This window comes from Colossoma macropomum, unplaced genomic scaffold, assembly GCF_904425465.1.
Source record: "Colossoma macropomum unplaced genomic scaffold, Colossoma_macropomum, whole genome shotgun sequence".
Classification (NCBI taxonomy): domain Eukaryota; kingdom Metazoa; phylum Chordata; class Actinopteri; order Characiformes; family Serrasalmidae; genus Colossoma; species Colossoma macropomum.
This window is the reverse complement of record NW_023494791.1, coordinates 44,793,054-44,819,647: the sequence shown is the minus strand read 5'-3', so window position 1 is coordinate 44,819,647 and position 26,594 is coordinate 44,793,054. Positions and strand designations below refer to the sequence as shown.

Below are 26,594 nucleotides of genomic sequence, written 5' to 3'. Positions count from 1 at the left end.
TTGCTGAACCGAGTGGAACTCATTGAACTCAAGTGGTTCTCCAAATAAACAAACGTGGAGCTGCTGCTGCTGTTTTCTCCGATACAGTAAAGAGGCAGCAGGTAAACATGTTTAAGTGAGGATCGCGTATTTAAAATTGTGATCAGTTTGGTGGGTTTTTTTTAACGTTTTAAATGTACAAAACCAGTCAGATGTGCTAACGATAATACATGTCTGGGGACAACTGTGCAAAATGGACATCTAGTCCATGCTCTTTTAGTGTCCAGGCAAAAAAAGCTAGTGAACCACTGTCATTATTTAGCAGAACACTTTTCTGTTATCACAGTTTAGCATGGCTGAAATGTCCACTCAACAACGAATGTAATATATATCGCCACACAGGTAACTTACATCTTCATGCCTAATTGGAGATTTTTTGGGAGACTTTTCAGCCATACTAACCTAACAATGCATTTATGGGCTAATGGTCACCTTGGTGTCTGGCGAACAATGTTGATGAGTGCACCTACGTTAAAGCTCTTCCTTCGTGAGATGCTGGATTTGTTAACCAGACTGGCACTACAGATATAACAAGTTGCTGCAGTGTTGTTTTCATCTTACACATTAGAATAGTTCCACATTGCTAGGATTTTGTTTTTTAAAGAAGTGGACACTGGGGGCAGGAGGGTAGCGCAGGGCAGACCGTGGTGAGCAAATGTCAACATGAAAGCAAAGCCATATCCCAGATCTTTTCCAGCTAGTGTTTTTGGTCTGAAAAAAGGACGTGTGGTCACTCTACACACTGCAGATATTTACACTACTTTGGAGAATGTGTCTAACTGCTGTAGGTTGCAGAGTAGGACTGTTTCCGTCACCTCTATAACAGTGGCATAAATAGAGTGCAATGTGGCAAAATGGACTTAAGACAGGATCAGAATTTGATCTGGCTTAATATAGCTGAAATCATCCTATTAAAATAAGCCTGGACCGGTTCTGGTATCTTTCATATCATTTTGGGACATCCCTAGTGTCCCTCAGACTGACCCATCCTCCTTGTCTGAGTCAGGGCTACCAGGTGTGGAGACTGTAAAAATGTCTTGTGCTTTGAGCTTGTCTCTGTATGTTCTGGGGGTAGACGTCCGGACTGGTGGGTCACTCTTTCCGGACAGCAGTCTGAGAATCTGTCCCACCTGTTCCTCCAAAACAGCCATCCTTCCACTGAGGGCCTGGATCTCCCCCCGCAGTTCTGCCCTGGCCTCCTGCAACGCTGCTTGGAACGAAAGCTCTTGTCCTGGTCCCTCTACTCCAGATACGGGACTCTGCACTTCTCCCATGTGGTCCAGTCTCTGATCACTGTGGGTCAGCCCGCTGTCCCATGAGTCCGTTTTGCGGAGGGAGTTCTTTCTGGAACCGCTGACTTCAATGACACCTTCTATCTGGACTTTGACCTCTGGCGAGAGGCGCTCCATGGACACGGCTTTGATGACATTATTCCGTCCTTCTTTTCCACCATCCTCCGGTGGTGACCCTGGGGGGGCCATGTTGTTTTTCAGCCTCATCCAGCCACGGGCTGTCCCTGCCGGTTTGGCCCGGGCAGCGTTGCTCACCTTCAAGCGGGTTGTGCTTGGGGTCTGGTCACCAGAAGGCTTAAGATCCAAGATATCACTGTTGTTCTGCTTGACAGGGTCGACAGGTTTGGACAAGGACAAAGAGTTCTGGATGGGTGTGATCTGGGATATAGTGACTACGCCGCTACAGCAACCAGTGCTAGCCGCTCCATTCTGGACCGAATGGAGCGTGTTCTGGGTAATGGTCGTGTGCGGTTGCTGTAGCTGCGTGTGTTGGAGGTGAGTGTGAAGGTGCTGCTGGTTCTTCTCAAGGTCATGCTGTGCTGATGCCTCCTGGTTGCGAAGCTCTTTTTGCTGCTTGAACTTCTGAAAGAGTTTTCTGACCGGGTGGTCCACGGGGATGGTCAGCGGGACCTCGTTCTTTGCGCGCTGGCGTTCCTCTTCCTCCTTCTTGACATCACTGATCTTACGGAAGATTATCTATGAAAGCAAGAGAGGAGACGATAAACATTTTTGTGAGAGACACAGACATACATATTGTCACCATGGTAAGAAAATCTCTGAAATGGTAACTGTAGGAAAAGGAAAAAACCTCGATGAACGAGTACAGGTGCATTCTGAAAGTGTTTTCTTATGACAGCACCAATATATTCCCCTAAAACATTCCTGCAAGGCACCAGAGATGTTCATAAGTCCAAGCTGAGTCTCAAGTCTCTGGGTTGCAAGAACAAGTCAAATCTCAAGTCGTTAGCAGAAAATTTTAGTTTTATAATGCTGAGTACAAGTTGAGTTGTGAGTTAGTGGTGAATACTAGTTGAGTTGTCTGGCAGTGATGGCACGGATGCTCCGGTACCTTCTGCCAGACAGCAGCAGTGAAAAAAGTCAGTGTGAGGGATGGATGGGGTCGTCCACAATGCCGGTGGCTTTGCAGATGCAGCGTGTGGTGCAAATGTCCATAATGGAGGGGAGAGAGACCCTGGAGTTGAGTTGCGAGTTAGTTACTGCTGAGTACAAATCGAGATGCGAGTTAATTACTGGTGAGTATGAGTTGAGTTGCGAGTGAGTTACTGGCAAATCCAAGTTGAGTTAGTCAGTTACAGGTGAGTAGTCAGTGACTCACTTGCCAGTGAGTGACTAACTCTAACCTGAATTTCAAATCAGTTATTGGTGAGTATGAGTTAAGTTGCTAGTTAGTTACTGGCAAGCTGGCCAGCGGGTTAGTTACTGGTGAATACGAGTTGCATTGCAAGTCAGTTACTGGTAAATATGAGTTGAGTTGCAAGTCAGTTGCTGGTGAGTACGAGCCAAGTTCCGATTTAGTTACTGGTGAGTATGAGTTGAGTTGTGAGTCAGTTACTGGTGAGTATGAGTTGAGTTGCGAGTTAGTTACTAGTTGAGTTGCAAGTTAGTTACTTGTACATAGTTAGTTACTTGTACATATCCAGAGTAGAGCTGTGAGTTACAGTTGAGTTGCAAGTTGGCATTTTTCAGTAGATAGATAGATAGATAGATAGATAGATAGATAGATAGATAGATAGACACTTAAAGATGGAGCTCAGTGAGTGGAGTACAGAACCTAAATCTAGGTGTCGTAGTGGCACTGTGAATAAAACACACTCAGCATTGATGCTGCATTTATGCTGTTTTGAAGTAGAAGCACTGTGCATTTTTAATGTATATCCCATGTCTGTCCAACTTAGTCAACGTAGCTGTGTTCTGAGACCAGTGCTTTCTCTGGAGGGTCTGCTTTTGGAGACTTTGTCTTAAATTATACATCCATTTTCTTCTCCCTCACTACGTCTTGTCCTCCTTTCTGCCTCTCACACACCCTGCTCACCCCCCACCCCCTACCCCCTACAGGAGCTCTCCTCAGGCTCGGTGGAGAGTAATTAGTGCCTGGATGGGAGGGAGGGGTCCAACAAATTATTCCGCTTTTAAATATTAATGACGGCCTTTAGCTTCATCACACACGCTCCTGAGATGATGAACGCCTCAAACAGTCCGCAGGAAAAGAAAAGATGGCGCCCACGCAGAGGAGCACATGGTCATAAGAGTGCTCAAAATTTCTGCCTTGTGTTCTAATGAAACAGGCAACATATCCAGTGGTCACCTCAACCTTGTCTTCATCTGGTAGTGAAAGGCAAAATTTAGGCCTTCAAAGTACATCAACCAGATGAACACAAACAAACGCCAACAAGCACGATCGTAGTTGGTGTGTCATACCTGTGTTTGATTGTTAAAAGACTCTAGAGCAGGGGTGCCCAAACTTGTTGTCCTGTTGATTTATAACATTACACGATAGCTTGTAACTAAAATACTTCAAAAGCATATATATAAAAGGAAAATAAGAATTGAATTAGTCATATATGTATAAAAATATCGCTGCTGTCGGAAGAAAAACTCGTATCTCCATCTTTGTCATTTTTCAGTTTTTGACATTATTTGAAAATGCCTGTTGTTCTTTACATTGTGTGTAAATTTCATGAAGAATGGACCAAAAGAAACAACCCAAAATGACTAGGGAAAAATGTCTGGTTCCATTGACTTACATTAAAAGTAAAGTAGGTTTTCCTGTTTCCTGTAAAGTTACCATTTTGGAGATACAAGATTTCGTTCTGACAACAGACATATTTTTGTCTATGTTTTATGTGCCCATGGCAGGTCCAATTCCAAGTCATGTGAGGTTCTGCTGTATCTTTTCAAACTGACACTGACACAATGTCATTGGACAGCTCAACATGCTTGGAGGAGAACACTAACTGCAAATTCCATTATAGCAGCTAGCAGATACCAGCACTGGCTAGCATCTCACTGAGTGAGGGCTGAGATGGAGGACCACCCAACCCACTCAAAGAGTGAGGACAATCATGATCTTTTGGACCTTTAGCCATGGATGACTGTGGCATCGCCGGGGATTGAACTGATGATATCCCAACTACAAGCCCAAAACTTAGACCACAGCTGCCCAAAGAAACGCCCATGAGGTAATTTGATTTGGCCCACTGGTAAGTTACCCTGATCCCACCCCACTTTCTCAGTGAAAAAACAATCACATTTTATACTATTGTTTATACAACTTATTAAATTCTGCATTTTTAAAGTATTTTAGAAAAAATAACAGTATAATGTCATAAAATACACTTTTGTTGATTGATTAGAAATCTTGATGGTGCCAAGTGAGGGCTGGGATAGGCTCCAGCATCCCCTGTGACCCAGAAGGATAAGTGGTTTAGATGATGAGTGAGTGAGAGAGTGATTTGAATACCTGCTCCCCCAAAACAAAAAGTTTATGCACCCTTGGCTTAGATAGTTGTACAACTCTAGAGTGCTTTTTAGATATGCACACACACACACACACACACACACACACACACACACACACACACACATTATCTAAGCTGCTTATTCTCCTGAGCCGCAGGGTCGCTGGAGCACATTTTTTTTTATAATTTTATAAAACTATAATTAAATAAAAAGTAATATCACTTTCTGGAAAAAACTTATCTCTAAAATAATAACTTACAGGAGAAGGAAAAAACCTACTTTACTTTTAATGCAAGTCAATGGAACCAGACATTTTTTCCAAGTAATTTTGGGCCGTTTCTTTTGGTCCATTCCTCATGAAATTTACACACAATGTAAAAGACAAAGAGTATTTTCAAATTATGCCAAAAACTGAAAAACGACAAAAATGGAGATACAAGGTTTTTTCAGACAGCAGCGAAATACATTTTGGACCACATTATACAGGAATCATGGGAAACGCTAGATTGCATAAAGGTGAGACTTCAGTCTCGGTCTGCATGCTTCTTTCTTCTGTTCTCTATTTTTGTCCCAGAACTTGACAGAAGACTAAATAAAGCTCAAATGCAGTTGCAGTCGTCCCACACGCTGCCTGCATTTATCTTTCTTCTCCGGCAGCCAGATAGCAGGACACATCTAGAATATTCCCCACCACGCCTGCGCAGGCACTCTTATTCTTCTACTTCAGCTGAACGCTGCTGTGCTTCACCTAAACCACCACTAACCTTAACCTCAGCTACCAAAACATCAGCTTTGGACTCTTTTACTTTTTCTGTTGAAAGTTTTTTTGCGATCTCACAACTAAAAACCAGGATAATACAGGAGAATCCTGGATGGGTGGCAACCCCAGTGAGACTCGCCACGAATAGTAAGAGCTTGTGGGTAGTCATAATAAATTACCAGTGACATATCCATCAGCTAAAGGCTCTGCGGAAGATGCGTTTCTGTTATTTCCTAATAATGTGTAGTAATGAATACTCATTATAACCACACATCAAACCCCCTCAGGCTGCTCTCGAGTGATTAATGGCTTATTTATGGCTAGAATTAAATCTGCAAGTGTTTTAGGGTTTGTTATGAATGTGGTGAATTTGATTAAACTTTCTCTCGAGAGAGATACGTTGAGGATGTATTCTGTACTAATAGCCGCGGTGATGGCTTACACTCCACATTTCTTAAATTATATCATTTTATCCTCCCTACCGGCTGCCCTCTCCCAACTCACTTCAGGAAAGTCATTTTATTTGAAGTGGAGCAGCCTGTTGGATGAATAATTAAAACTGGTTCGCTCAGTAAACATGTTTGGGATCGCAGGCCTTTACGGCTTCTCACTGCAGAGTGAAAAAGACAGCCAGCTAAGTGTGATGATAAAACTGAGCTGATAACATTGGAATTGCTTTCTTTTATGTAATTAAAATGGGATGTTTTACACCAGCATTAATTATGGATACTACACCCAGCAAACAATTAGATATATAGACTTGGAAAGAAATCTGGTTCCATTGACTTACATTAAAAGTAAAAAAAAAGTTTTTAGTTTTTTTCCTTCTCCTGTAAAGTTATCGTTTTGGAGAGACAAGGTTTTGTTCCGAAAGCAGTGATACGCATAACATACGTAGGATCTACAGTTTATCTAAGAAAAAGGAGATAGATTTAGTTTTGAGGTCGTAAAAGATCTGTGCTTAATATACAAAACCCCCTGAGTAAAGGCTTAGCCCCCCCCCATCCATGAATCTCTAGTAATGCCCCTGGTCGAATGAATGAACACTTGACTTTTAGTTATGACGCACTGCTGTTAAAATACCCTTCACTCACATTCAGCACTGTGCTGTGGCCGAGACGAGTGTTCGGTGGTGAGCAGTGTGAGTCAACAGGGGATTTCTGAACAAGCCTCTTTTGTTACTATGAGTGAGATAAAGTACAGACAGTGTAGCTTCACCCCACTCAACCCTACGCAGTACAGTGTACCAAAAAAACAACAAAATAAAACAATAACAAAACAACAAGCTCGAAATCATCTCCGGGATGAATGACTGAAGTGCTACAATCTGGGTTCAACCTGCCGCAGATGGCGTGTCTTGTGTCTTCTGCTACATATTTATGAGATTATTAATGAGAAACTGGAAAAACATGTAAAAATAGCACTCAACAGACCACAATAGACTGTCTGCTATACGTTACTGACACACTTGGCATGAGAACGGCACAACTGTATGATTGGCAAGATCTTCTCCATATGCCATTCTCTCCTTCCTGTCCTCATTTCCACTGACCCAATAATTCCTCCCTTCTGTCCATTTGGTAACAGCCCTCATAGAAAGGTTAAAACAGAGGGGCAATTTCTGAAGAGGGCTGCTGGGATTGAGTGGTCATTAACAGGGCAATTAGAGGGACGAGACTGGATGGGCTGATTGGAAGGGTTGGAGGAAGCACTTATGATCAGATAATAAATGAAAAAAAAGTTGATGAACTCAAAATCACACAAGGTGCAAATGTTTACTATATAAAACTCAAATGATTGCAAAAGCTCTATTTTACTCACATTAGAAACAAACTGCAAGGCACTGCAAGGTACACATTTGGACATGTTGTGAAAAAGGAACTTTTTGGCCAACTAAACCACAATTTTTAAAAAATCCTTATAAAAAAGACAAAAATCAACACATGAGCCAGAAAAAAGTTTTTTTTTTTTCAATTCGTGGTACATATTTTAAACAGCCTTCAGTGTAAAAAAGGGTTACAGCATTCGACTGGATTCTGCCTAATAACATCAAAACCCCACTGTATTGATGTTCTTTGTTGAAGACGTCAATATGGATTGACCCACTTTCCCTTAATTTGTTGGAATTCTCATTCAACCGAACAAAAGAAACAGTTATGACCTTTAGACCAAAAGTGGGTCAAAAATGCATCTCATGCCTGTTTAACATGATTTTGTGCTTATGTGATACAAAGTGCATCTTGGCTCTAACGTTCAGTCTTCATTTCATTTCAGTAACATTATAATTTTGTTGGTGTCTTAAAGACAGGTTTAGTATAAAGTGGCTTTAGTATAATCTCATGGGCAGCTTTAGATCTAAGACTCATAGAAATACATGTGGTGTGCCACAGGGTTCAATTCTTGGACATATTTAGTGTACATTATAGCTAGATCCTCAGTCTATTAGAGAGCATGGAATGAATTTGTATTGATATACTGTATATATGTAGCTTCATATTCAGCAACAAATGAATGCTGCTTCCATAACATGCATGAAAACACATTTCAATATTACCGAACGTCAGAAAACATGAGTTTCTTTCATGCTTACCAAGCTTATTTGAATGCTACAATAGGAACAACAGTTGAACAATATTGGGGTCCCTGTCACTACTGTGATGATGATAATGATTATTATTATTATTATTATTATTATCATCAGTATTATTATTAGTAGTAGTAGTATTACATTACATTACAGAAAGTGCATAGCAAGGTAACACAATTATGTAACATTACTGTCTGTCTCTTTATCCCTCACACACACACACACACACACACACACACACACACGCGCGTGCACGCAGTGCTACGGTGTGGCAGATACGTGACTCAGCATCCTCTCAGATTTGTGGTGATTCCTTAAATGTGTCCAGAAGTGTTTGTATGAGTGCTTTTCTAATGATGCTGTGCAGTGCAGCCGGTCCTCCCTGACTGTCTGACGGTCATTAGCAGGAGTCCAGGTGCTCACACACTCCTCATTACTTGACGGAGTGTCCTGCCTTACTGGTATTCCAACATTCGACACACAGATGGAGAAATGAATGTAATTACCTGAGATCAGTGTAGCAGAGTTCAACACATGCATTCACACTTGGGAACAGACAGTAAACAACTTTAATGATATACTGTGCTGTAAAACCCACTGACCATCATAAACCTATTAGAGCTGGATTAGTTTTAATGGGGGAAGTAACCCCCAAGTTAGTTCTTACAGTTTGTTTGGACTTTTAATGAGGTTTGGGTTCAGGCTATTTGTGGTAAACTGGGAAATTACACGAATTGGCCCCCAGTCAGATCCCACAAGTTACATTACAGGAGTTTTGATAAAACTAACGCAGCTCACCCTTCAAAATTTTGGTGTTTGGTTAAAGTAGGAAAGTAATCCCACTTTTGTAATTTAACCCAAGTTTTCTACAACAGCAACACAAACTGAAGCATCGTACTTATGTTATTTGTGATAACAGCCTGTTTTTTTCACCATAACTGTATCACTCCACTGAGTGCTGGTCACTTTATGCTTCAGTTAACCGTTACTACTGCAGGTTCGGCGTAGAGTAAGACACAGGGGAGGCCATGATTCCCCCATGAGAAGTGCACCTTATTAAACATCAGGGTAGAACAGCACATACAGAAGCACTGAACTCGCCAGGGAGGTCACTGCTAGCCAAACACTTCACTCTCATGGTGACCACGAACCCACACAAACTGAACCCTCTCCCCGACACGGAGCAACACTCCTCTGCAGCAAGCATCCCCACTCGTTTACCAGGGGCTGCACTTCTTGCTGCTGCGGTTCTTCCTGTGTGCAGTGAAACTTTGCACAGCATGTAGTGTCAAGTCCCGACAGCAGCAATTGTCCTCCAGCCGGCAGCCATTTGGTCTCTGAGCTGACAATGACTGCCTCACAGTTGTTTGATGTGCTTCTCTTGAAATGTGCAAGCATGCCTGGTCGCAGTGGGGATATCGGTGAGGGCGATAAGCCTGCCATCCACGCTGCACTTGACTCACATCCCACAGCCATTGCTGAAGCTGTGGATCAGCATCCATTTACCCGCCAGGCTCATGGTGCCACATGTTGCGGTGTCGTCTCTCTCCGTAAAGCTAGCTCAGCAACCATTCCGCTGCTCGCTGTGACGCTCCCACACTGAGGTCTTCCATGGGTTCACTTTTGCTGGCCTCGTTCTTGCCTGCAACGCTGTCATGTCTTGTTGCACTTAGCCTTTCTGCGCTTGGTGTCACCATCCAGGTGGTCATCGCTGTGGAGGCTCACAACGCTATCCCCATCATCAAAGTCTTTGGCCGGGCTCTGCCCTTCTCACCATCTGCTCTTGAGTTTGTGAAAGCACAATTCCTCACTGCAGTCCGCTGGAGGGCACTATCCCACTTCTGACACCAGTGGTGCATCGGCATAGAGTAAGACACAGGAGAGGCCATGATTCCACTACAAGAAGTGCACTTTATTAAACACCAGACCGGAAAGGTACATACAAAGCACCGGACTCGCAGGGGAGGTCATCATGGACCACACACTTCACCCTCACGGTGACCACCAACCCACAGAACAACACAACAAATCAGACAAACAACAACATAAACAACCTCCTCTTTCAGACGCAGTGCACCTTCCATGACCCTCCTAGCTTGAGTGTCTAGAGGCCAGCGCCAGCCAGTTTAGGGTCACTACACTACTTTAGCACTATGAAGTAATATTTAAGCTGCAGCACAGTTGTTCAGATTCTGAAGACTGTCACAGCTAACATCAAACTCAACCTGTTGTTGGCTCTAAGCAAGGTTTTCAGTTGGCAGCTGAACAAATAAACAATGCAGCAAAAAAAGACTGGCTGAGAAATACTTTCCAAACTGACTGGAACAAAATGACATTCAGGTTGATCTAGTGAATGCAGAAAAAAGCTGAGCTGAACCTGATATTGCTAAGTTTTCTGGCTTTATATTTAAAGCATGTTTTTAGCAGAAGGAATATTTTCAATATTCAACCACACTTGATACAATGATCAGAGCTTCTTTGCTTTGATTCTTCCTTTATTTTACTCTCTCTTCTTTCTCTCTCTTACTTTCACTTCTCTCTCTCTTTATGTCTCTCTCCTTATGTCTCTCTCTCTCTCTCTCTCTCAGGCTGGTGTAGAGAGTTCTAGCAGCCTGTCTGGGACAGAAAGGCTGTTATTGTGTAACCGTGGCAGTGAGGGACTTGCAGAGAGCGGAAGAGCGCTGACCTTCTCCCCTCAGACTGCCTGAGTGATATTTTCTCAGTCAGACTCAAAGGGGATTCCTCGGCTTCAGCCACAAGAGATGAAGACCACCGCTTTAAAATGTTTCTGTCATCGTGAGCTTCTAATAGTATTACGCGGCGAGAGAGAGAGTAGAGAAAGAAACAAAGTGACAGGGAGATAGGAGGAGAGAGAGAGAGAGAGAGAAAGAGAGAAAGAAAGAAAAGAGCAAGAAAGAGAGAGAGATAGAAACAAGAGAGACATATTATCATTCTGTCATTATGAGTTTCTAATGTTATTGCACACTGAGGGAGAGACAGACAGAGAGAGAGACAGACAGAGAGAGAGACAGTGAGAAAGAGAAAGAGAAAGAAAAAAGAGAGACTACGAGAGATAGAGAGAGAAATTGGATTGGTGCTGAGATAATACATTTTTTACTCTTATATTAGATACAGTGTGAGTGATAAATAATTATTGATCGAGGAAGAGAAAGAGATGTTTGGTTAGAGAGAGAGAGAGAGAGAGAGAGAGAGAGAGATGAGGGAAAGGAAAGTGTCCTCATGGCCCACTCGTCTGACATGGTGTCTGGCTTCTGGACATGACACAACCTGTCTCTTTATATCAGCTCCTCTCTCTCTCTCTCTCTCTCTCTCTCTCTCTTCTCTTTCTCTCTCTCTCTCTCCTTCAACAAGCCTCTCTCGCTCTACAACCAGAAGCTTTACAAACAAAAAACTTTAAGAGGATTGTAAAAGAAACACTGAGAAAATAAGGAATTCTCATATATTGTCCTAAGAAAGTCTCAAACCCTTCACCTCTTTAGTCTGATTGACTGAGATCCCAAAACCATCAGATGTTCCCAAGTGGTGCAAAAGGCCCTCACGAGTTTGATTCCCAGTGAAGCCACAGCCATCAAAAGCAACAAGTATAACAATAACGTCACTAACTTATAACTATATCCTGTGGCTAAAATGTAGCTCTGTTTATAAGAAGACTTTAACATCGCTCTCGTTTAAAGGACAATTCTGCAAAATTTCTGCATAATATAATCATAGCAATGTAAACAGAGTCAGAGTGGTTTGGTGTGAAATGGTTCAGATGTCTTTACAGTGGTGGTGATAAGAACCAGGGCTCACTATGGCAACAACACAAATAAAGCCATTTTATTTATCATCCTAAACCACCAGTGAACCTACACGTCTTCCGAGCTTTATATGGAATGTTGATGATGGCAAAATAGTGGGAAGTCTATAAAAATATGTTTACTTTGGGGACTATTTTGCCCTAGAACACCCTGCATGTATCCCTCCATCTCTTTATCTCAAAGCTGTTATATAGCAGTGAAGGTGGAGGTGGTGCGAGGACAATTTCCACAGCTTTTTTGGTGATTTATAATTTAGCACACGTGGCAGAAAGGAGACGAGTGTGAGTCTCTACACGCACGCACACACACACACACACACACACACACACACACACACACACACACAGACACACACATACGCATACACATACACACCTGTAATTCTCTAAGTGTACACACTCCTGGCTGTACACACACACAGTACACACATCATCACCACCAGAGAAACACACCAAAACATCTCATGGTCCTCACGCTTCACCACCAGCACGTCTGAGCCACATTATTTATGTATTAGGCTTCTGTGCGTGTGTGTTTGTGTGTCTGTTTGACCCCACAGTCTGCTTCCCCTCCAGCTCTCCTCCTACGCTCACAAACACAAACCCACTGACTCAAAACTTACAGACAAAACAGCTCCTGTGCTCAACTATAGTCTATAAACAGTGGACAAAGAGTAGATACTTCAAATACTGAACCCAGTTTAGTGAATTTAATTGTGTTTATACAGATTCAGAAACCACATGAGCCAAATTGACTCTTCCCAATACAACCAACAGCATAAATTCAAAGATTTAGGTAGGATTCTTCAGATTGTTATTAGATAGGAGAAATGCCTACAGCCTCCATGAGCCACCAAGGCCCAAAGTTCAGTAGAACCAGGCTAAAAGCCTCCACAAAATACCATAAGTATCCACAAATTTGATATAAAGTGTTGAATTTGACTCTCTTCAATTCAACCAGCAATATAAATACAAAGTCCTGGGCAGGATTATTGTTAGATTGTGGCTGTGAATTGAGTTTGCAGTCCTCTGATGTTGCTTCCAGAGGCAGTTTGGGCAAAATCTAGTCAATATGTGCAATATTTCCTATTTTGAGATGGTTTTGCACTTATTATAAGGTTATCTAGCTTATTTCTGGACACCTTTCCCTTTTTTAAGTAAGTTTGTCTAGTAAAATTATATCACTATACTGGGAGACACTTTTGCTGGTTTAAGCACATAAAACGAGCAAAATTATCTGCCAACATAGTGAGATAATCTTACTTAATAAAAGCACATAGTTTTTCAAACGTTCCTCCCATTTTCAAGATACATCAAAGCAGGAGAGTGAGCATGTTTACAACAGATGCAACGATGGTTGGATTTTTAAATGTTGGGTGGAGTGTCCCTTCAAACGTCACAGCATGCAGGTTGGTTGGTGATACCAAGACAGAAGGAGAAACAGAATTTGCATCTAGAGCCCTGGAAATATGGAACTATTTACCGACTACATTTACGTTGATCCTTAAATCTGAACTTAAAAACTGTACATTAGCTGTTTGTTTTATTCTGTTTAGGTTTGAATTAAATTTGATTCAATATTATTCCTTACATTTCATTTTACATAAGGTAAGCGGTTGCTATGGTATCTCGTTGGTTGGGTGTTGCAGGTGGTTAGTAGGGTGTTGCTATGGTATCCAATAAGGTTGCTAGGGTGTTGCTAAGGTGTTAGCTATGGTATCCCAGGTGGTTGCTAGGATGTTACTAGGTGGTTACTATGGTTACCTTAGGTGGTTGCTAGAGTGTTTCTACGTGGTTGCTATGGTATTCTCGGTAGTTGCTAGGGTGTTGCTGGGTTATTGCTATGGCATCCAATAAGCTTGCTAGGGTGTTGCTGAGGTGTTTGCTATGGTATCCCAGGTGGTTGCTAGGATGTTACTAGGTGGGTGCTATGGTATTCTAGGTAGTTGCTAGGGTGTTGCTAGGTGATTGCTATAGTGCCTCAGGCAGTTGCTAAGGTGTTACTAGGTGGTTTCTAGGGTGTTGTTAGATGGTTGCCAAGGTGTTACTAGGTTGTTGCTATGGTGTCCCAGTTGATTGCTATGGTATCCCAGGTGGTTGCTAGGATTTTGCTAGGCAGATACTATGGTATCCTATATAGATGCTAGAATGTTGCAAGTGTACAGGAAGAAGAAGAAAAAGAAAAAGAAGGATATACTGTTGGATAACAATGCTTTGCAATGCGCCATCACTAATGCAGTTGAGTTGAGAACGACCTCTCTCCTTTGTGTCATCTTCACTCCTGCTCTCCTTTTCTGGAAGCATCTCTCAGCAGACACACCCCAACCCTAAATCTTTTATTGTGCTGCAGAGCACTTACTCAAAAACCCAACACACCACGAGACACGCGGAGAACACACCGAGAACGTTCCGTCTGCAATGGCTTACTTAATCACTAGCCCACTTAATCCGAGCCCTTACTTTCCATTAGCGTGGAGAAGGTCAAAGCAGGAGAAAATGGAGAGTGAACCTCAAAGCACTGGACTGTATATGCACTCACTGACCACTTTTCGAGCTCCAACTCCCTTATTTCTAATAGTATTGAGACACCATTCTAATGGGTAAATCCAACTACTTTAAGGTGCACAAACTGCTGACAACGGCGCGCACATAGTTTGTATACTATCCCCACAGAAAAGTATTGATCAATAGAATGGGGATCTGTGGAGCAGCCACACATGAGCCTGAGGTCACCGTGCCTATTGCCAAGCTTCATCTAAAGTGGTGTAAAGCCTTTGGGATACTTTTGGGATGAGCTGGAATTTGGAACTGATCATCCACCATTGGTACCTGACCCCACTAATGTTCTTGTGGCTGAATGCAATCAAATCCTTACAGCAACTCCTAATTAATATCCTTGATTTCAGAGAAAACGCTGGACAAGTAGGTATCCATGAACTTTTAGACAAACAGAATTTTGCAAAAGTTTTAGGAACCTGTATAAAAGCCATTTAGTTAGTGTTTATTTACACGGAGGAAAACTAATATTACAATAAACAATAATAAAATTAATACTACAATAATACTACAAGGTTTTATGTCAATGTGTTCATTTAACCATTTCTATCTCATTTACTCTTTGTAGTTATCATCTAATCTAGCTTTCATTTGGGGCTTTGAAGAGAAATCTGTTTTCCTAACCAGCTCTCAACATCTCAACTACTTTTTTGATAAAAAAGAATTTATTGTTAGTTTTTACTGTACTTATGTTTATTTCTATTTTTTCTAATGTTGTGTAGAATTTGTGCTGGCAAAAAAACACGTTACTGCTAAGATAAATAGTTTAAACTGTTTCTTTAGGTCAGACTTTTGCACAGTACTGTCTAAGGAATCACTTATAGGAATCACTACACAGTAAATATGCACCGGCCACTCTATTAGAAATCCCTTCTCTACAGGTTCACTACACAGGTGTAGTCTGCAGTCTATCTGTTGCTGTTGCTGCATTTATCATCCTTTCTTTTTTGACCACAGGACTACAGTCCAAAGAGGCCATGAGCTGTTCCTATAATTTTGTGGATTGTTATCTTGATATAACGAGTTAATTATCTTGTTATCACAAGATAATTAAACTCATGGCCTCTCTGGACTTCCGTACAGGACCACTGTTGTCCGGATATTAGCGACACTGACATGGTAGTGTGTGCGGTGCTGGGGTGAGTGTATCAGACACAGTGCTGGTGCGGGAGTTTTGCCAGTTGAGCATCCAAAAATATCCGGACAATAGTGTCTCTATGATCACAAACCAACCAGTGGTGAAGGGCTTGAGCAGGGGTCCCTAAACTCTTTGTCTAGGGGGGGCCAAAGTGCAGTGTTTGTGGAAGGCTGAGGGGCAAAAAGAGAAATAAATATACAAAAGAAGGCAGGTGAGTTTCAAAGGTTTTGAAAATGCATGTAAGAGTACACAGCGTCTTGTTCCTAAATTACTTTTTAAGAAGGAAAACAAGAACTTAATACATTACATATTGTATAGTGTAAGGGTAACAACTCCAGCCAAATCAAACCTCCAGTCCCACTTTATATTATTATATACACTATATAGTGCCCCTAATAACTGTGTAGTTACACATGAATAACATATCACTGCTGTCAGAGGAAAACCTCAAGTCTCCAAAATGGTAACTTTACAGGAGAAGGAAAAAACCTACTTTACTTTTAATGTAAGTCAATGGAACCAGACTTTTTCCCAAGTCATTTTGGGTCGTTTCTTCTAGTCCATTCTTCATTAAATTTACACACAATGTAAAAGGCAACAGGCATTTTCAAATTATGTCAAAAACTGAAAAATGACAAAGATGGAGATACGAGGTTTTCTTCAGACAGCAGTGATGTGCAACAACACTGTAACTACTTATGATTTAGTTAACGTTACAGATGGATTCCAGAAGTACAGCCTATGTAATTACACATGTGTATCAACATCAGGACCAAACCTCCTCCTGGGCCAACTTTGTCTTTTAGGCCACACTTTGGGCAGTTGGGCTGCACCAGCGAGGTGGAGTTACAAGGGAGGTGTTTTCGATAAAGTGGCCAGTAAATGCGCAGTAGCTGTGCTTCATTGCTGATGTAAGATTTTGTTTGTGCTAAAATGGTTTTTGGTCTGACCCACAGATAAAAGTGTAAATGCAGCCTCCATTTGGCACAGAGAGAGAGAGAGAGAGAGAGAGAGAGAGAGAATGATAGAGAGAGAGAGAGAGAGAGAGAGAGAATGATAGAGAGAGAGAGGGAGAGAGGGAATGATAGAGAGAGAGAGAGAGAGAGAGAGAATGATAGAGAGAGAGAGAGAGAGAGAGAGAGAATGAGAGAGAGAGAGAGAGAGAGAGAGAATGATAGAGAGAGAGAGGGAGAGAGGGAATGATAGAGAGAGAGAGAGAGAGAGAGAGAGAGAGAGAGAGAATGATAGAGAGAGAGAGAGAGAGAGAGAGAGAGAGAGAGAGAGAATGATAGAGAGAGAGAGAGAGAGAGACAGAGAACTTGAGAGGTTGCACACCTCACCCTGCGTTGCCCTGCACGCAAAATTCATATCGGACCATTAACCAAGATCCAGAGGCACTTGCTTGAGGTTTGCTGATTTATAAGTGGGGCAGAGGAAAAGAGAGAAGTTGAGGAATAATGAATGAAAGAAGAAAGGAAAGTGGTGAGAACATAAGGGGGAAAAGAGAAGAATTGAGGAAACCAAGAATGGGGTCAGAATTGTGTTTTTGGACTGACTCATTGGGTTTGGAGGATCAGTCCCTTCCAGCCAAACAGCCTCTGTGACTACTGACCCACATTCTACCCATAATCCCCCTGACGGGCGTGACACCCCTTTATTCTCCAGACTGTGGCCAATAAGATTAGTGCATTGAGGGGATGAGACCCAATCAGATGCCTGCCTGTTGGGGCTGATTTGAATTGGAATTGAAAGTGCTGTAAAGAAGGGAAGCCCACGGGGCTGCTGAGTTTTGACTATGTTAAAGTCTTCAGTGGGATTCTGAGGCAGAAAAACACTGTTTACCAAATCAGCTTGCTGGGAAAAACACCTCAAATCCCAAATTTACGCCAGCACCAGCACCAAAAGTGCAGTGGGAAATGGACAAGAGTGGCCTAGGAGGGTTAAGTGCTAGTAGCAAGATTAGAAAAAAATAAAAATGAGCCAAAAGTGTGTTTTTACGTTTACATTTAACTTTCTGTAGTGACCAAACATCTCCAAGACAGGGGTTCACCCTGACCATTTCACAGGGGTTCTATTTAACAAACCTTTTTGGTTGGAACTAAATGCTGGAACTAAATGCTAATCACATTTTGCTGGAATTTGTTAACTGTCATCGCTGCTAACGTAATGGTGTGGTGACTGTGATGGTCCCCCCTGCTGAGCCAGTCCACCTGGCATCACAAATGCTGTTCCATTGGCTGAAATTCGCTAAAATCACTATGAAATAAGGCCTTAAAGTATCAATGTAAAATTTTAATAAATATTTCCTTTTTCAAAACAACATTTCCTCAACTTGTACATGTTTGACACACTAAATGGTTTCAGATCCTCATCTAAAATGTAATGTAAGACAAGGAGAACATGTCAAAACAGTTTTCAAGTGATCATTTCATTTACTGAAGGAAAAAAAAATATCTGCCCCCGTAAGCTTAAAAATTAGTTGTTCCAACTTTAGCATTTTTCTGGCAGAGAGCAGAATTCATGGTTCTGTCAATTATGGCAAGTCGTCCAGGCACTGAAACAGTAAAGCATCACTACACCACCACACTACCACCACCATGTTTCACTGTTGGTATGATGTTCTTATGGGATGCTGTGTTGGCTTCACAGTGCTGGCAGTTTAATTGATCCCAATTATCAACTAAATAGGGTTAACTGGTTGGCTGAGTAACCAACGGGGTAATTATTTCTCAGGGCCAGATGGTGTTGGATCATTTTTTTCTTTCAATAAACAAAATGATCATTAAAAAACTGTATGTGGTGTATATTCAAGTTTTCTTTATCTCTATATTAAATTTTGCCTGATGATTTGAAACAAAGAGTGTGGCAAATATGAATAAAGAAAACACTAGATGTTGGAACATTGCTGTGAGGATTTGATTGAGCATTAATGAGGTCAGGTACTGATGTTGGGTGGTCAGTTCTGGATCACTCCAACTCATCTCAAAGGTATTGGATGGAGCTCCATCACTCCAGAGAACATAGTTCCACTGCTAAACAGCCCAATGCTGGGGAGCTTTATACCCCTGTAGCCCATGCTTGGCATATATGGTGACCTTATACAAACTGTGTGCAGTGTAACCTCTATGTCAGTGATGGCTGCACCTTAAAGTAGCTGAATTAAATGAGTAGAAGGGTCTGGATACTTTTGGACACAAACTGTAAACAGTATGGTTTTCTGTGAGTGCTGGAAAGTTTGGTTCTTTGAAGCTAAAATGGAAAGTTGTAAAACAACAGTAAAAAAAAAAAAAACTTTTTACCCGTTTGCGCAGGTTGCAGGTGAGGATGAGGTTGCGCGAGAAGGAGTTGGCAAAGGCTGTGTAGAAGTCCAGCACTTTCAGCAGAGCCTCTCTCCGAATGATGTGGAGATCACAGTAGGTTAGCGCTCTGACGTTAGCGCAGGCATGAGCTAGCGTCGTCTCCTTCCAGAAAACATCGCCAAAAACGTCCCCTTTACCTGAGAGAGGGAAAAAGAGAGAGAGAGAGAGAGAGAGAGGGAGACCCAATGATAAATCACAAAGATAAAGGCCGGAGACAAGAGCTAGCATCACGTTTAATTAGCGTCAATCATAATTAGCCCCACACGCTAAAGCTATTAGCAAATTGTCTAACCTGGCATCTCAATTTTAGCCTCTTTAAGGAACAGAGCAGTGCTGTGAACTCCACACTGAAAAATCATTCAAATAACGACTGTCCACGACCCTCGACTACTTCGACTTTGAAAAGTTTGAGCTACTTTGACAAAGGGAACGTGCTCTGTTCTACTGAATCTTTGCCGCAATTTGCCGGCGTTTATTCCCGTCGAGTCGGAGAGGAATAAAAATCAATCTCAGCAAAAGCTCGGGAACCTCGGAGCAGACAAACCAGATTTCCATGCAAATCCAGAGAGATTCTACTGATTTCATACAGCAAGGATAAACGAGGAAATTAATGTGCCTCAAAGGGGATTTACATTAGCATGAGACAATAACCACAGAATCTAATTTTCTCAATTTCCTTCATTCGTCAACAGCGTTTATTCGAAAATATGGGTTATGAATCATAGATTTGGGATGTGTATCATTAAAAAATAATGATTATTGATGGGCAGTGTGAGAGAGACAGACTGGTAAACCTGAGACTGACAGAAGTGAGAATGAAAGAGACATGTTTTCTTTCAGGTAGTCTCTTTGAGGTAGGCCTAGAGGTTTGAAGTAACAAAGATCAATGACATTACAACCTCCTTCCGTCTACCCTGACAAGTCCCTGGCGCCTATCAACCCGGCCAGTGATCCGAAAGAGCCCTCCTGTCTCTACCTCCACGCAACAGGGGATGAACGTGACATAACCCTCCTAAGCCACCATGGTGTACCTATCTAGAAAAGCCTTCTCTTACATTTTGTTGAATTACTTCACTCATAGCTCACTAGAAGTAGAAGAGGAGATTTTATTATGATTTGAATTTGATGACAAGTTATTGTTATATATGCAGCAATGCTTTAAAGAAAGAAAAAAACAATGATATTTTCAATGAACCATGTTTATCATGTATTATGGATTGTTAAAATAATGCATTATGAATAGAGTTCATAACATGCACTACTGTGCTTAAGCCCTGAAGGGTGAGATGGGGAAAAAATGAAAGTGCCTTCTTGAGTCCAAGTTCCACTTAATTTTTTGGCTTGTAAAACAGACCAAATATAGACAAAATATTTTAACATTGCAGCCATCAAAAACCTTAAAGCTCTTTTTCTCCATAACAATTTTTTCACACTGTATGAAACCTTGGCTAACACTTAGCATACTGCACCTGCTATTGACCAGCAGGGGCAGATGTTTGTTTTCTGCCTTACCCTTGGGGGACCAGGTGAAGCCCATTAGCTGGGGGAGGGTAAGTGTCTAAAAATTAGCATGCTATACCAGCTTCAACCACAAGGGAGCCGCTGATCTTTACCCTTTACCCATGCCATCCCAGCTCTCAGTTCAACTCAACTGAATGCTGATCCGGATAGATACAGAGAACGGTTCTTTCTTATAAATGTTGATTATAATGCTTTGGAAGCGATCATTAGCTTGTCAAGTCTGACAGTAGGAGCACATGTATGAGAGCTACATGCTATCTCAGCCCATTTGGTTAGCTAGAGTTTCTTTACTGTAACTGTCTTGGTAAGTTAGCTATCAAGCTGAGTTTCATGCATTATTCACATATACCTTTAAAGCCTCTGTTAACATGGTTTTAATGCTATAGACCAGCAGAGGGGGCTGTTTTTTCTCCCTTACTGTTAGGGGACCAGGTGAAACCACTTAGCTGGGGAAACTAAGTATTTAAATTTTTTTAAATGTTAAAATTTTTGTTTCAATAGTAAAGATAGGCCACAGTTATCAGTGTTACAAGACATATATATATATATATATATATATATATATATATATATATATATATATATATATATATATAAATTATTCTAATTAAGAGTAGACAAATGCTCCAACGCATAATGATTGACAGTGGCGTCTCTGAGGCAACATAAACAAAAGGACTCCAGTGGCAGTGGTGAGCAATGCTGCCAGTTTGTGTGGTTCCGCCTCACATAAAATCAGACCACTTCACTCTTCTCAAGCGCCCTCTGGATGGTGAGTAAAGAGTGCAAACAGAGAATTAACTGTTTAATGGTCATTTTAGAGATCTAATTAGTTTGAGAACGAGGGCCTTCAGCCTATGATGGGTTGATCATTGACATGGCCGATATTTGGAGGCTCAGCACTAACATTATATCCATAACCTATAGCTAACTAGCTAACTGCTGGACCATGCTTCTGAAACTGAGGTCACACAAGCTCCCATTAAGAGTCAAGATGGTCATATTCTCCACATGGTGGAGAAATTTCTTGTGTCTTATTGTGTATTTGTGCCTGTAAAGTACAAATGTAGGAAAACACTAGCTACGTTTACATGCAGCCTAATAATACATTAATAATCTGACTAATAGCTCAATCAGAATAGAATACGTCCATGTAAACAGCTCAGTCAGAATAAACTAGTCTGATTGAGGCCATTTGGAATACAATTTCTATCCAAATAAACGAAGTGGGTAATCCTGTAAATAATCTGTTAAATAGAAGAATAATATCCGTGTAAACGCCTGTATCTGATTACATTCCCTATCGGAAAGTTTAAGTCTGATCAAGTTCGTTGCATCATAGTGAAAGTTTATACCGTTCAACATGGCGGAGCAGAAACTGGTCTGCAGAGGAGACGAAGTTTATGCTCTGATCTTTAAAAGACGGCGGTGGGACGGACGTCCAGCTTATGTGTCTCAGAACACGACGTCGTCCTCTCGGCCTTCTTTAATAAGGACATGTGAAGGACGTTTTCCTGAGTCTGACATCATTTCAAAGCAATTAAAAACACAAGCGCTGCTCACTGCTGCTCATCTCACTCTGACTGGACTCGCATGATGCTCGTTCTCATGGTAACGTCTACACTAAGCGGTTCTCTACGCATGTGCGTGATTTTGAATCAGATTACTTGTAGTGAGCATGTAAACTGAGATTTTCATCAGATTGTTGAGTAGAGTCAGCACAAACACCTCAGTCTTAATCTGTAATCAGAATGTGTTCAATCAGATTGGCAAAAATCTTTGCATGTAAACACAGCCAGTGTGAGCCTTGATGTTAGAGAGGATCCTGCAACAGATGGCTAACATAAGCAGGAAACAGCGTCTAGCTACACTACAAACAATGGTAACATAAACCTTCTTCATAAGCACTATTAAGTTTTGTCTGGGACTCAGCGGGAGAGCGGTCACTTTATGTGAGGGAGATGAATGCCAGTAGCTGACCTATACAGATTTCTCTGATACTCTGATTGGTGCTTTGGTAGATATGATGTCACCTGCACCAAATTTAGTCCCACCCAACTCAAATGGAATTGAAAGAGCAGCAGCAAAACTACTCAAAAAAAATCCAACAGAAAAAGCCAAAAGCACATGTTCTCTGCTGGTTGAATGTAAAAACATCACAAAAACTAAAGATAATACTCAGAAGAGCATCATGAAAATGAGTACACAGGGGCTTTATTTGGTCATATTTGGTTTTGAAATGTTATACAACCCTTTAAAATTACTTCGTTGTTCTTTCAGTATCAACAACAAAAAAATCTAAGCTCAATGCTACAATTTCTGATGAAATTTTTGCCAATGTTCTGTAAAACCTGTCCAATTTCGCAACAGTTGCTATAAAATAGTGCATTTGTGGGCGGAGCTTAGCTGGAACAGTTAGCAGCTCCACAAAAAGAGTCCAGCTCTCCACTGTGCTAATCAACCACATCTTTTCAAGCCTCTGCAGTCAATTGTCAAAAGTTAATCTCTTAGAGTTGCTCAGAAATTGGCGGGCAGGCTGCACTCTGGCTGGAACCTGGCGAGCGGAGATGAGGCACAATTGAAGGCGGCCTCAAAAGGACTGAGACAAATGGACAGATTTTTCTCCATTCCAGCTCCTGCAGCGCGGCTCCCTGCAGAGCTGTTCTGCTGCTTTCCATCTCGCCATCACCTCCACAGGAGCCAGCCTCCCTCGGCCCACCCCCGCCTCTCTCCCGGGCTGAGGGAGCCCCCCCCGGCCCACCGGCCTCCTGTGGGAACTGATTAATGTTCCGTATGACTCTGTCACCATGACGACTCATGTGCCGTTTACAGTATGGGTTTCAGTGATGTTTATGATTGGAAGTGTGGTGGTTTTTAATGGAAATGGAAATGCAATCAATCTAATTTTCTCTTTTTCCAAATGCAGTCGATCAGCAAAGACATGTTTGGTGTCAGACGCTCACCTAAAAAAGTATGTTTAAAACAGTATTAGTCATCTTAAGGCTTTCATTTTTACAGATAACACTGATTCAGTGTCAGGACCCACATAAAAAAGTCTATTAGAGATTACTTGAGGGGAATTACATCTACTTTTCAAAATTTCTGCATAATTAAATGGTTAAGATGTAAAGTCATTCAGAGTGGTTTGATGTGAAATCAAGCCAGAATTGTTCACAGTGGTGGTGATAGGAACCAGACGTCCACTTCCAAAAGCTCCCTCACAGAAAGTTACTACATGAAATGGTTATGAATTCACTGCCTGATGCCTGAGTGAGTGCGTTTACATGCACTTAATAATCTGATAACCGCAGAAAATCAGATTTTGTCAGTAATCCAGTCAACGCATTTACATGCACTTGTGTAATCAGATAATGGGGAAACTCTGGGTCTACATGAGTCAGACAGTAAACAGATTTCTGCTTTGTAACCAGCCAATAAACTCAGAAGAAGACATAACGTAAAACTCTTTTTTTCTAAAACATTGCGCCACTTTACCTAAGAATATGAACATACATCATCTAGAATACGAAGAACATTTAAATCCTTCATTTTGTCAAGCATGTATTTGGTTTCAGCATCACTCCAAAAGGGAGTGTTGTCTCGAGGCAACACTGCTCGCTTATTTCCGGCGCTGCCGCCTGTTTTTGCACATGCGCAGACTGATAAATGCGAAAGAAATCAGAGTCAGAGTTTACATGCACTGAGAAATCTGATTACTGAGCTAAAATCTATCTCTCTTTATCGGAGATAAATCACAATTCTAGACCTTACTCTGATCTAAGAAATCGGGGTGTGCTGTTTACATGACCATTTGAATAATCAGAAAACTGCAGAATCTGATTATGATCAGATTATTGAGAGCATGTAAACACACTCATTGTTTTGTGACAGTTTTCAATAGTTTTTGGACCAAAGCATAATTTTTATAATTCGTTCTTGGTGGAGAGATAAATGCAGTGCACTGTGAGGCAAAATAGGCCACAAAGGAAGCTTATTTTTTCAGATTTATCACTATTTTACAATAAGTATAAAACTCAGAAGAGGGTGTAGGTTCACTGGTGTTTTTGGATGGTAAATAAAATGTCTATATTTGTGTTGTAGCTCCAATGTAAAAACTAAAGAGGTAAACTTCAAACACCAAACTTGTCTTGACTGATCGACTACGTTTGGAGTAAGGTTGGAAATGTGTACATTTTATTCTTTTTCCAGAACTATTCCTTTAAGAATGTCAGAATATTTATCCTGTGCACCTTCACAGTCATTCTTTTCACCTTTGTGTGTTTTCTTGTTCTTCGCTTTTTAATTCAGCATCTGGTTCCAGACTCACCGAGTATGGCGATGACTTCATCATCCTGGATGACCTCTAGTGACCCTGACACCACAAAGCAGAGTGTGTCCACGCTCTCCCCGGCGTGGAATATGAGGTCACCGGGTGCCGAGTGGATGGTTTGAAACTCCACGGCCAAAGAGCGCAGGCAGCCGTCGCTGGCCAGCCTGAACGCAGGGTGCTCGTTGAACACCTTCCTGTTCAGGTGAACGCAGATGTCCGCACGCATGTCCTTAGGACATATGGACAGCACCTGTGGACAGGAGGATGAATGTCAGTTATAAGATTACAGGGGGGTTACAAGCCAGAGGCTAAGACCACCTTAATGCTTAGAAGTCTAGAGTTATTACTGAAGTATTTAAATGTAATTGCATAACTTAATTATATGGTTAGTTGCGTATTGAATTACACTCATATTCGATTTGCATTCTATATCGACAAGTTCAAGTCTGCACGTCTGACTGCTTTAATATCAACACAATGACAAAATATAATTAAATATTTCCTCTTCTATGTATAAAACCAACTGTGATATGGACTAAAAGATTAGAACCTGCATTTTCCACAAAGTTTCTCCATCTCACAATGAGCTAAAAGAAACAGTAAAATTACAGTATGCTTTTGTTATCAACAACAACAACAACTATGACAACTCAATGCTGCAGCTCTAAAAGGATGTCGAGAAGCCCTTACTGAGAAAGGAAATGGAAAAAATGGAAAAACTTGCAAATCAACACTGAAGACCTCAACAACATCACTGAATGTGTTTACTTGGATGGTGAGAAGCAGAAAATGATCAACCAGCTTCTAAGACTGAACTTTGGAGGTGTGTCTGCAGATTCTTTGAGGAACTGAAAGTGAGTCTCCTGAAAAGAATGGAAGCTGCAATAAAGGTAAAGAGCGAACACAGTAAATACTGAATAATTCATATTTAGTTGTTGAGGCCTCTGTATAATTTTCTATTAAAAATATGTCCTAATAGTGAAAAAAAAAAACTTAATGGCCACTTTGAATGAAAATTAAGAGTGTTCTCTGACCTCTGCATAGTGCTGTATTATCTTAAAAACAGAGAATGTTTCAGTGCTAAATAGATCTGAACAGAACTTGTTTGTCATGACCCATTAATAATCTGACTAATAGCTCAATCGGAATAGAATACGTCCATGTATACTACTCAATCGGAATAGACTAGTCCGATTGAGGCCATTCAGAATACAATTTCTATGAACGAGGTGGGTAATCCTGTAAATAATCCATTAAATAGAAGAATAATATCCGTGTAAACGCCTGTATCTGATTACATTCCCTATGGGAAGTTTAAGTCCGTAATGATCATGTTCGCCACGTCATAGTGAGAGTTTATACCGTTCAATATGGTGGAGCAGAAACTGGTCTGCAGAGGAGACGAAGTTTATGCTCTGATCTGTAAAAGACGGCGGTGGGACGGACATCCAGCTTATGTGACTCAGAACACGACGTCAGATTATTGAGTAGAGTGAGCATAAACACCTCAGTCTTAATCTATAATCAGAATGTTTTCAATTAGATTAGCAAAAGTCTTTGCATGCAAACACAGCTATTGTATGGCCTGTATTGTAGCTTCTTTCAGTTTCTGTTATTGAATCCTCTTAGTTTATGATTGTTATGCTATGTTAGCCCAAATTGCTTGGGATAAATTAGACCAAGCTTTAAAAGCTGCCCATCTGAAAGCGTAA

General features: G+C 41.3%; 1 protein-coding gene across 2 annotated transcripts in view; it reads right to left on the bottom strand.

Annotated features, from left to right (window-relative positions):
• Window positions 1–1,013: 1,013 nt before the first annotated feature.
• Window positions 1,014–26,594, bottom strand: part of kcnh5b (potassium voltage-gated channel, subfamily H (eag-related), member 5b) — an 81,316-nt gene continuing 55,735 nt past the window's right edge. Inside the window, exons 9-12 of one of the 2 annotated variants that reach the window (XM_036573519.1) lie at window positions 24,880–25,132; window positions 18,972–19,168; window positions 1,826–2,027; window positions 1,014–1,768 (exon numbers count right to left, since the gene is read on the bottom strand). In XM_036573519.1, coding sequence (XP_036429412.1) covers window positions 1,014–1,768; window positions 1,826–2,027; window positions 18,972–19,168; window positions 24,880–25,132 — 1,407 coding nt within the window. Of the gene's footprint in view, window positions 2,028–18,971; window positions 19,169–24,879; window positions 25,133–26,594 lie in introns of both variants that reach the window. The other variant, XM_036573518.1, reaches the window with a different exon arrangement.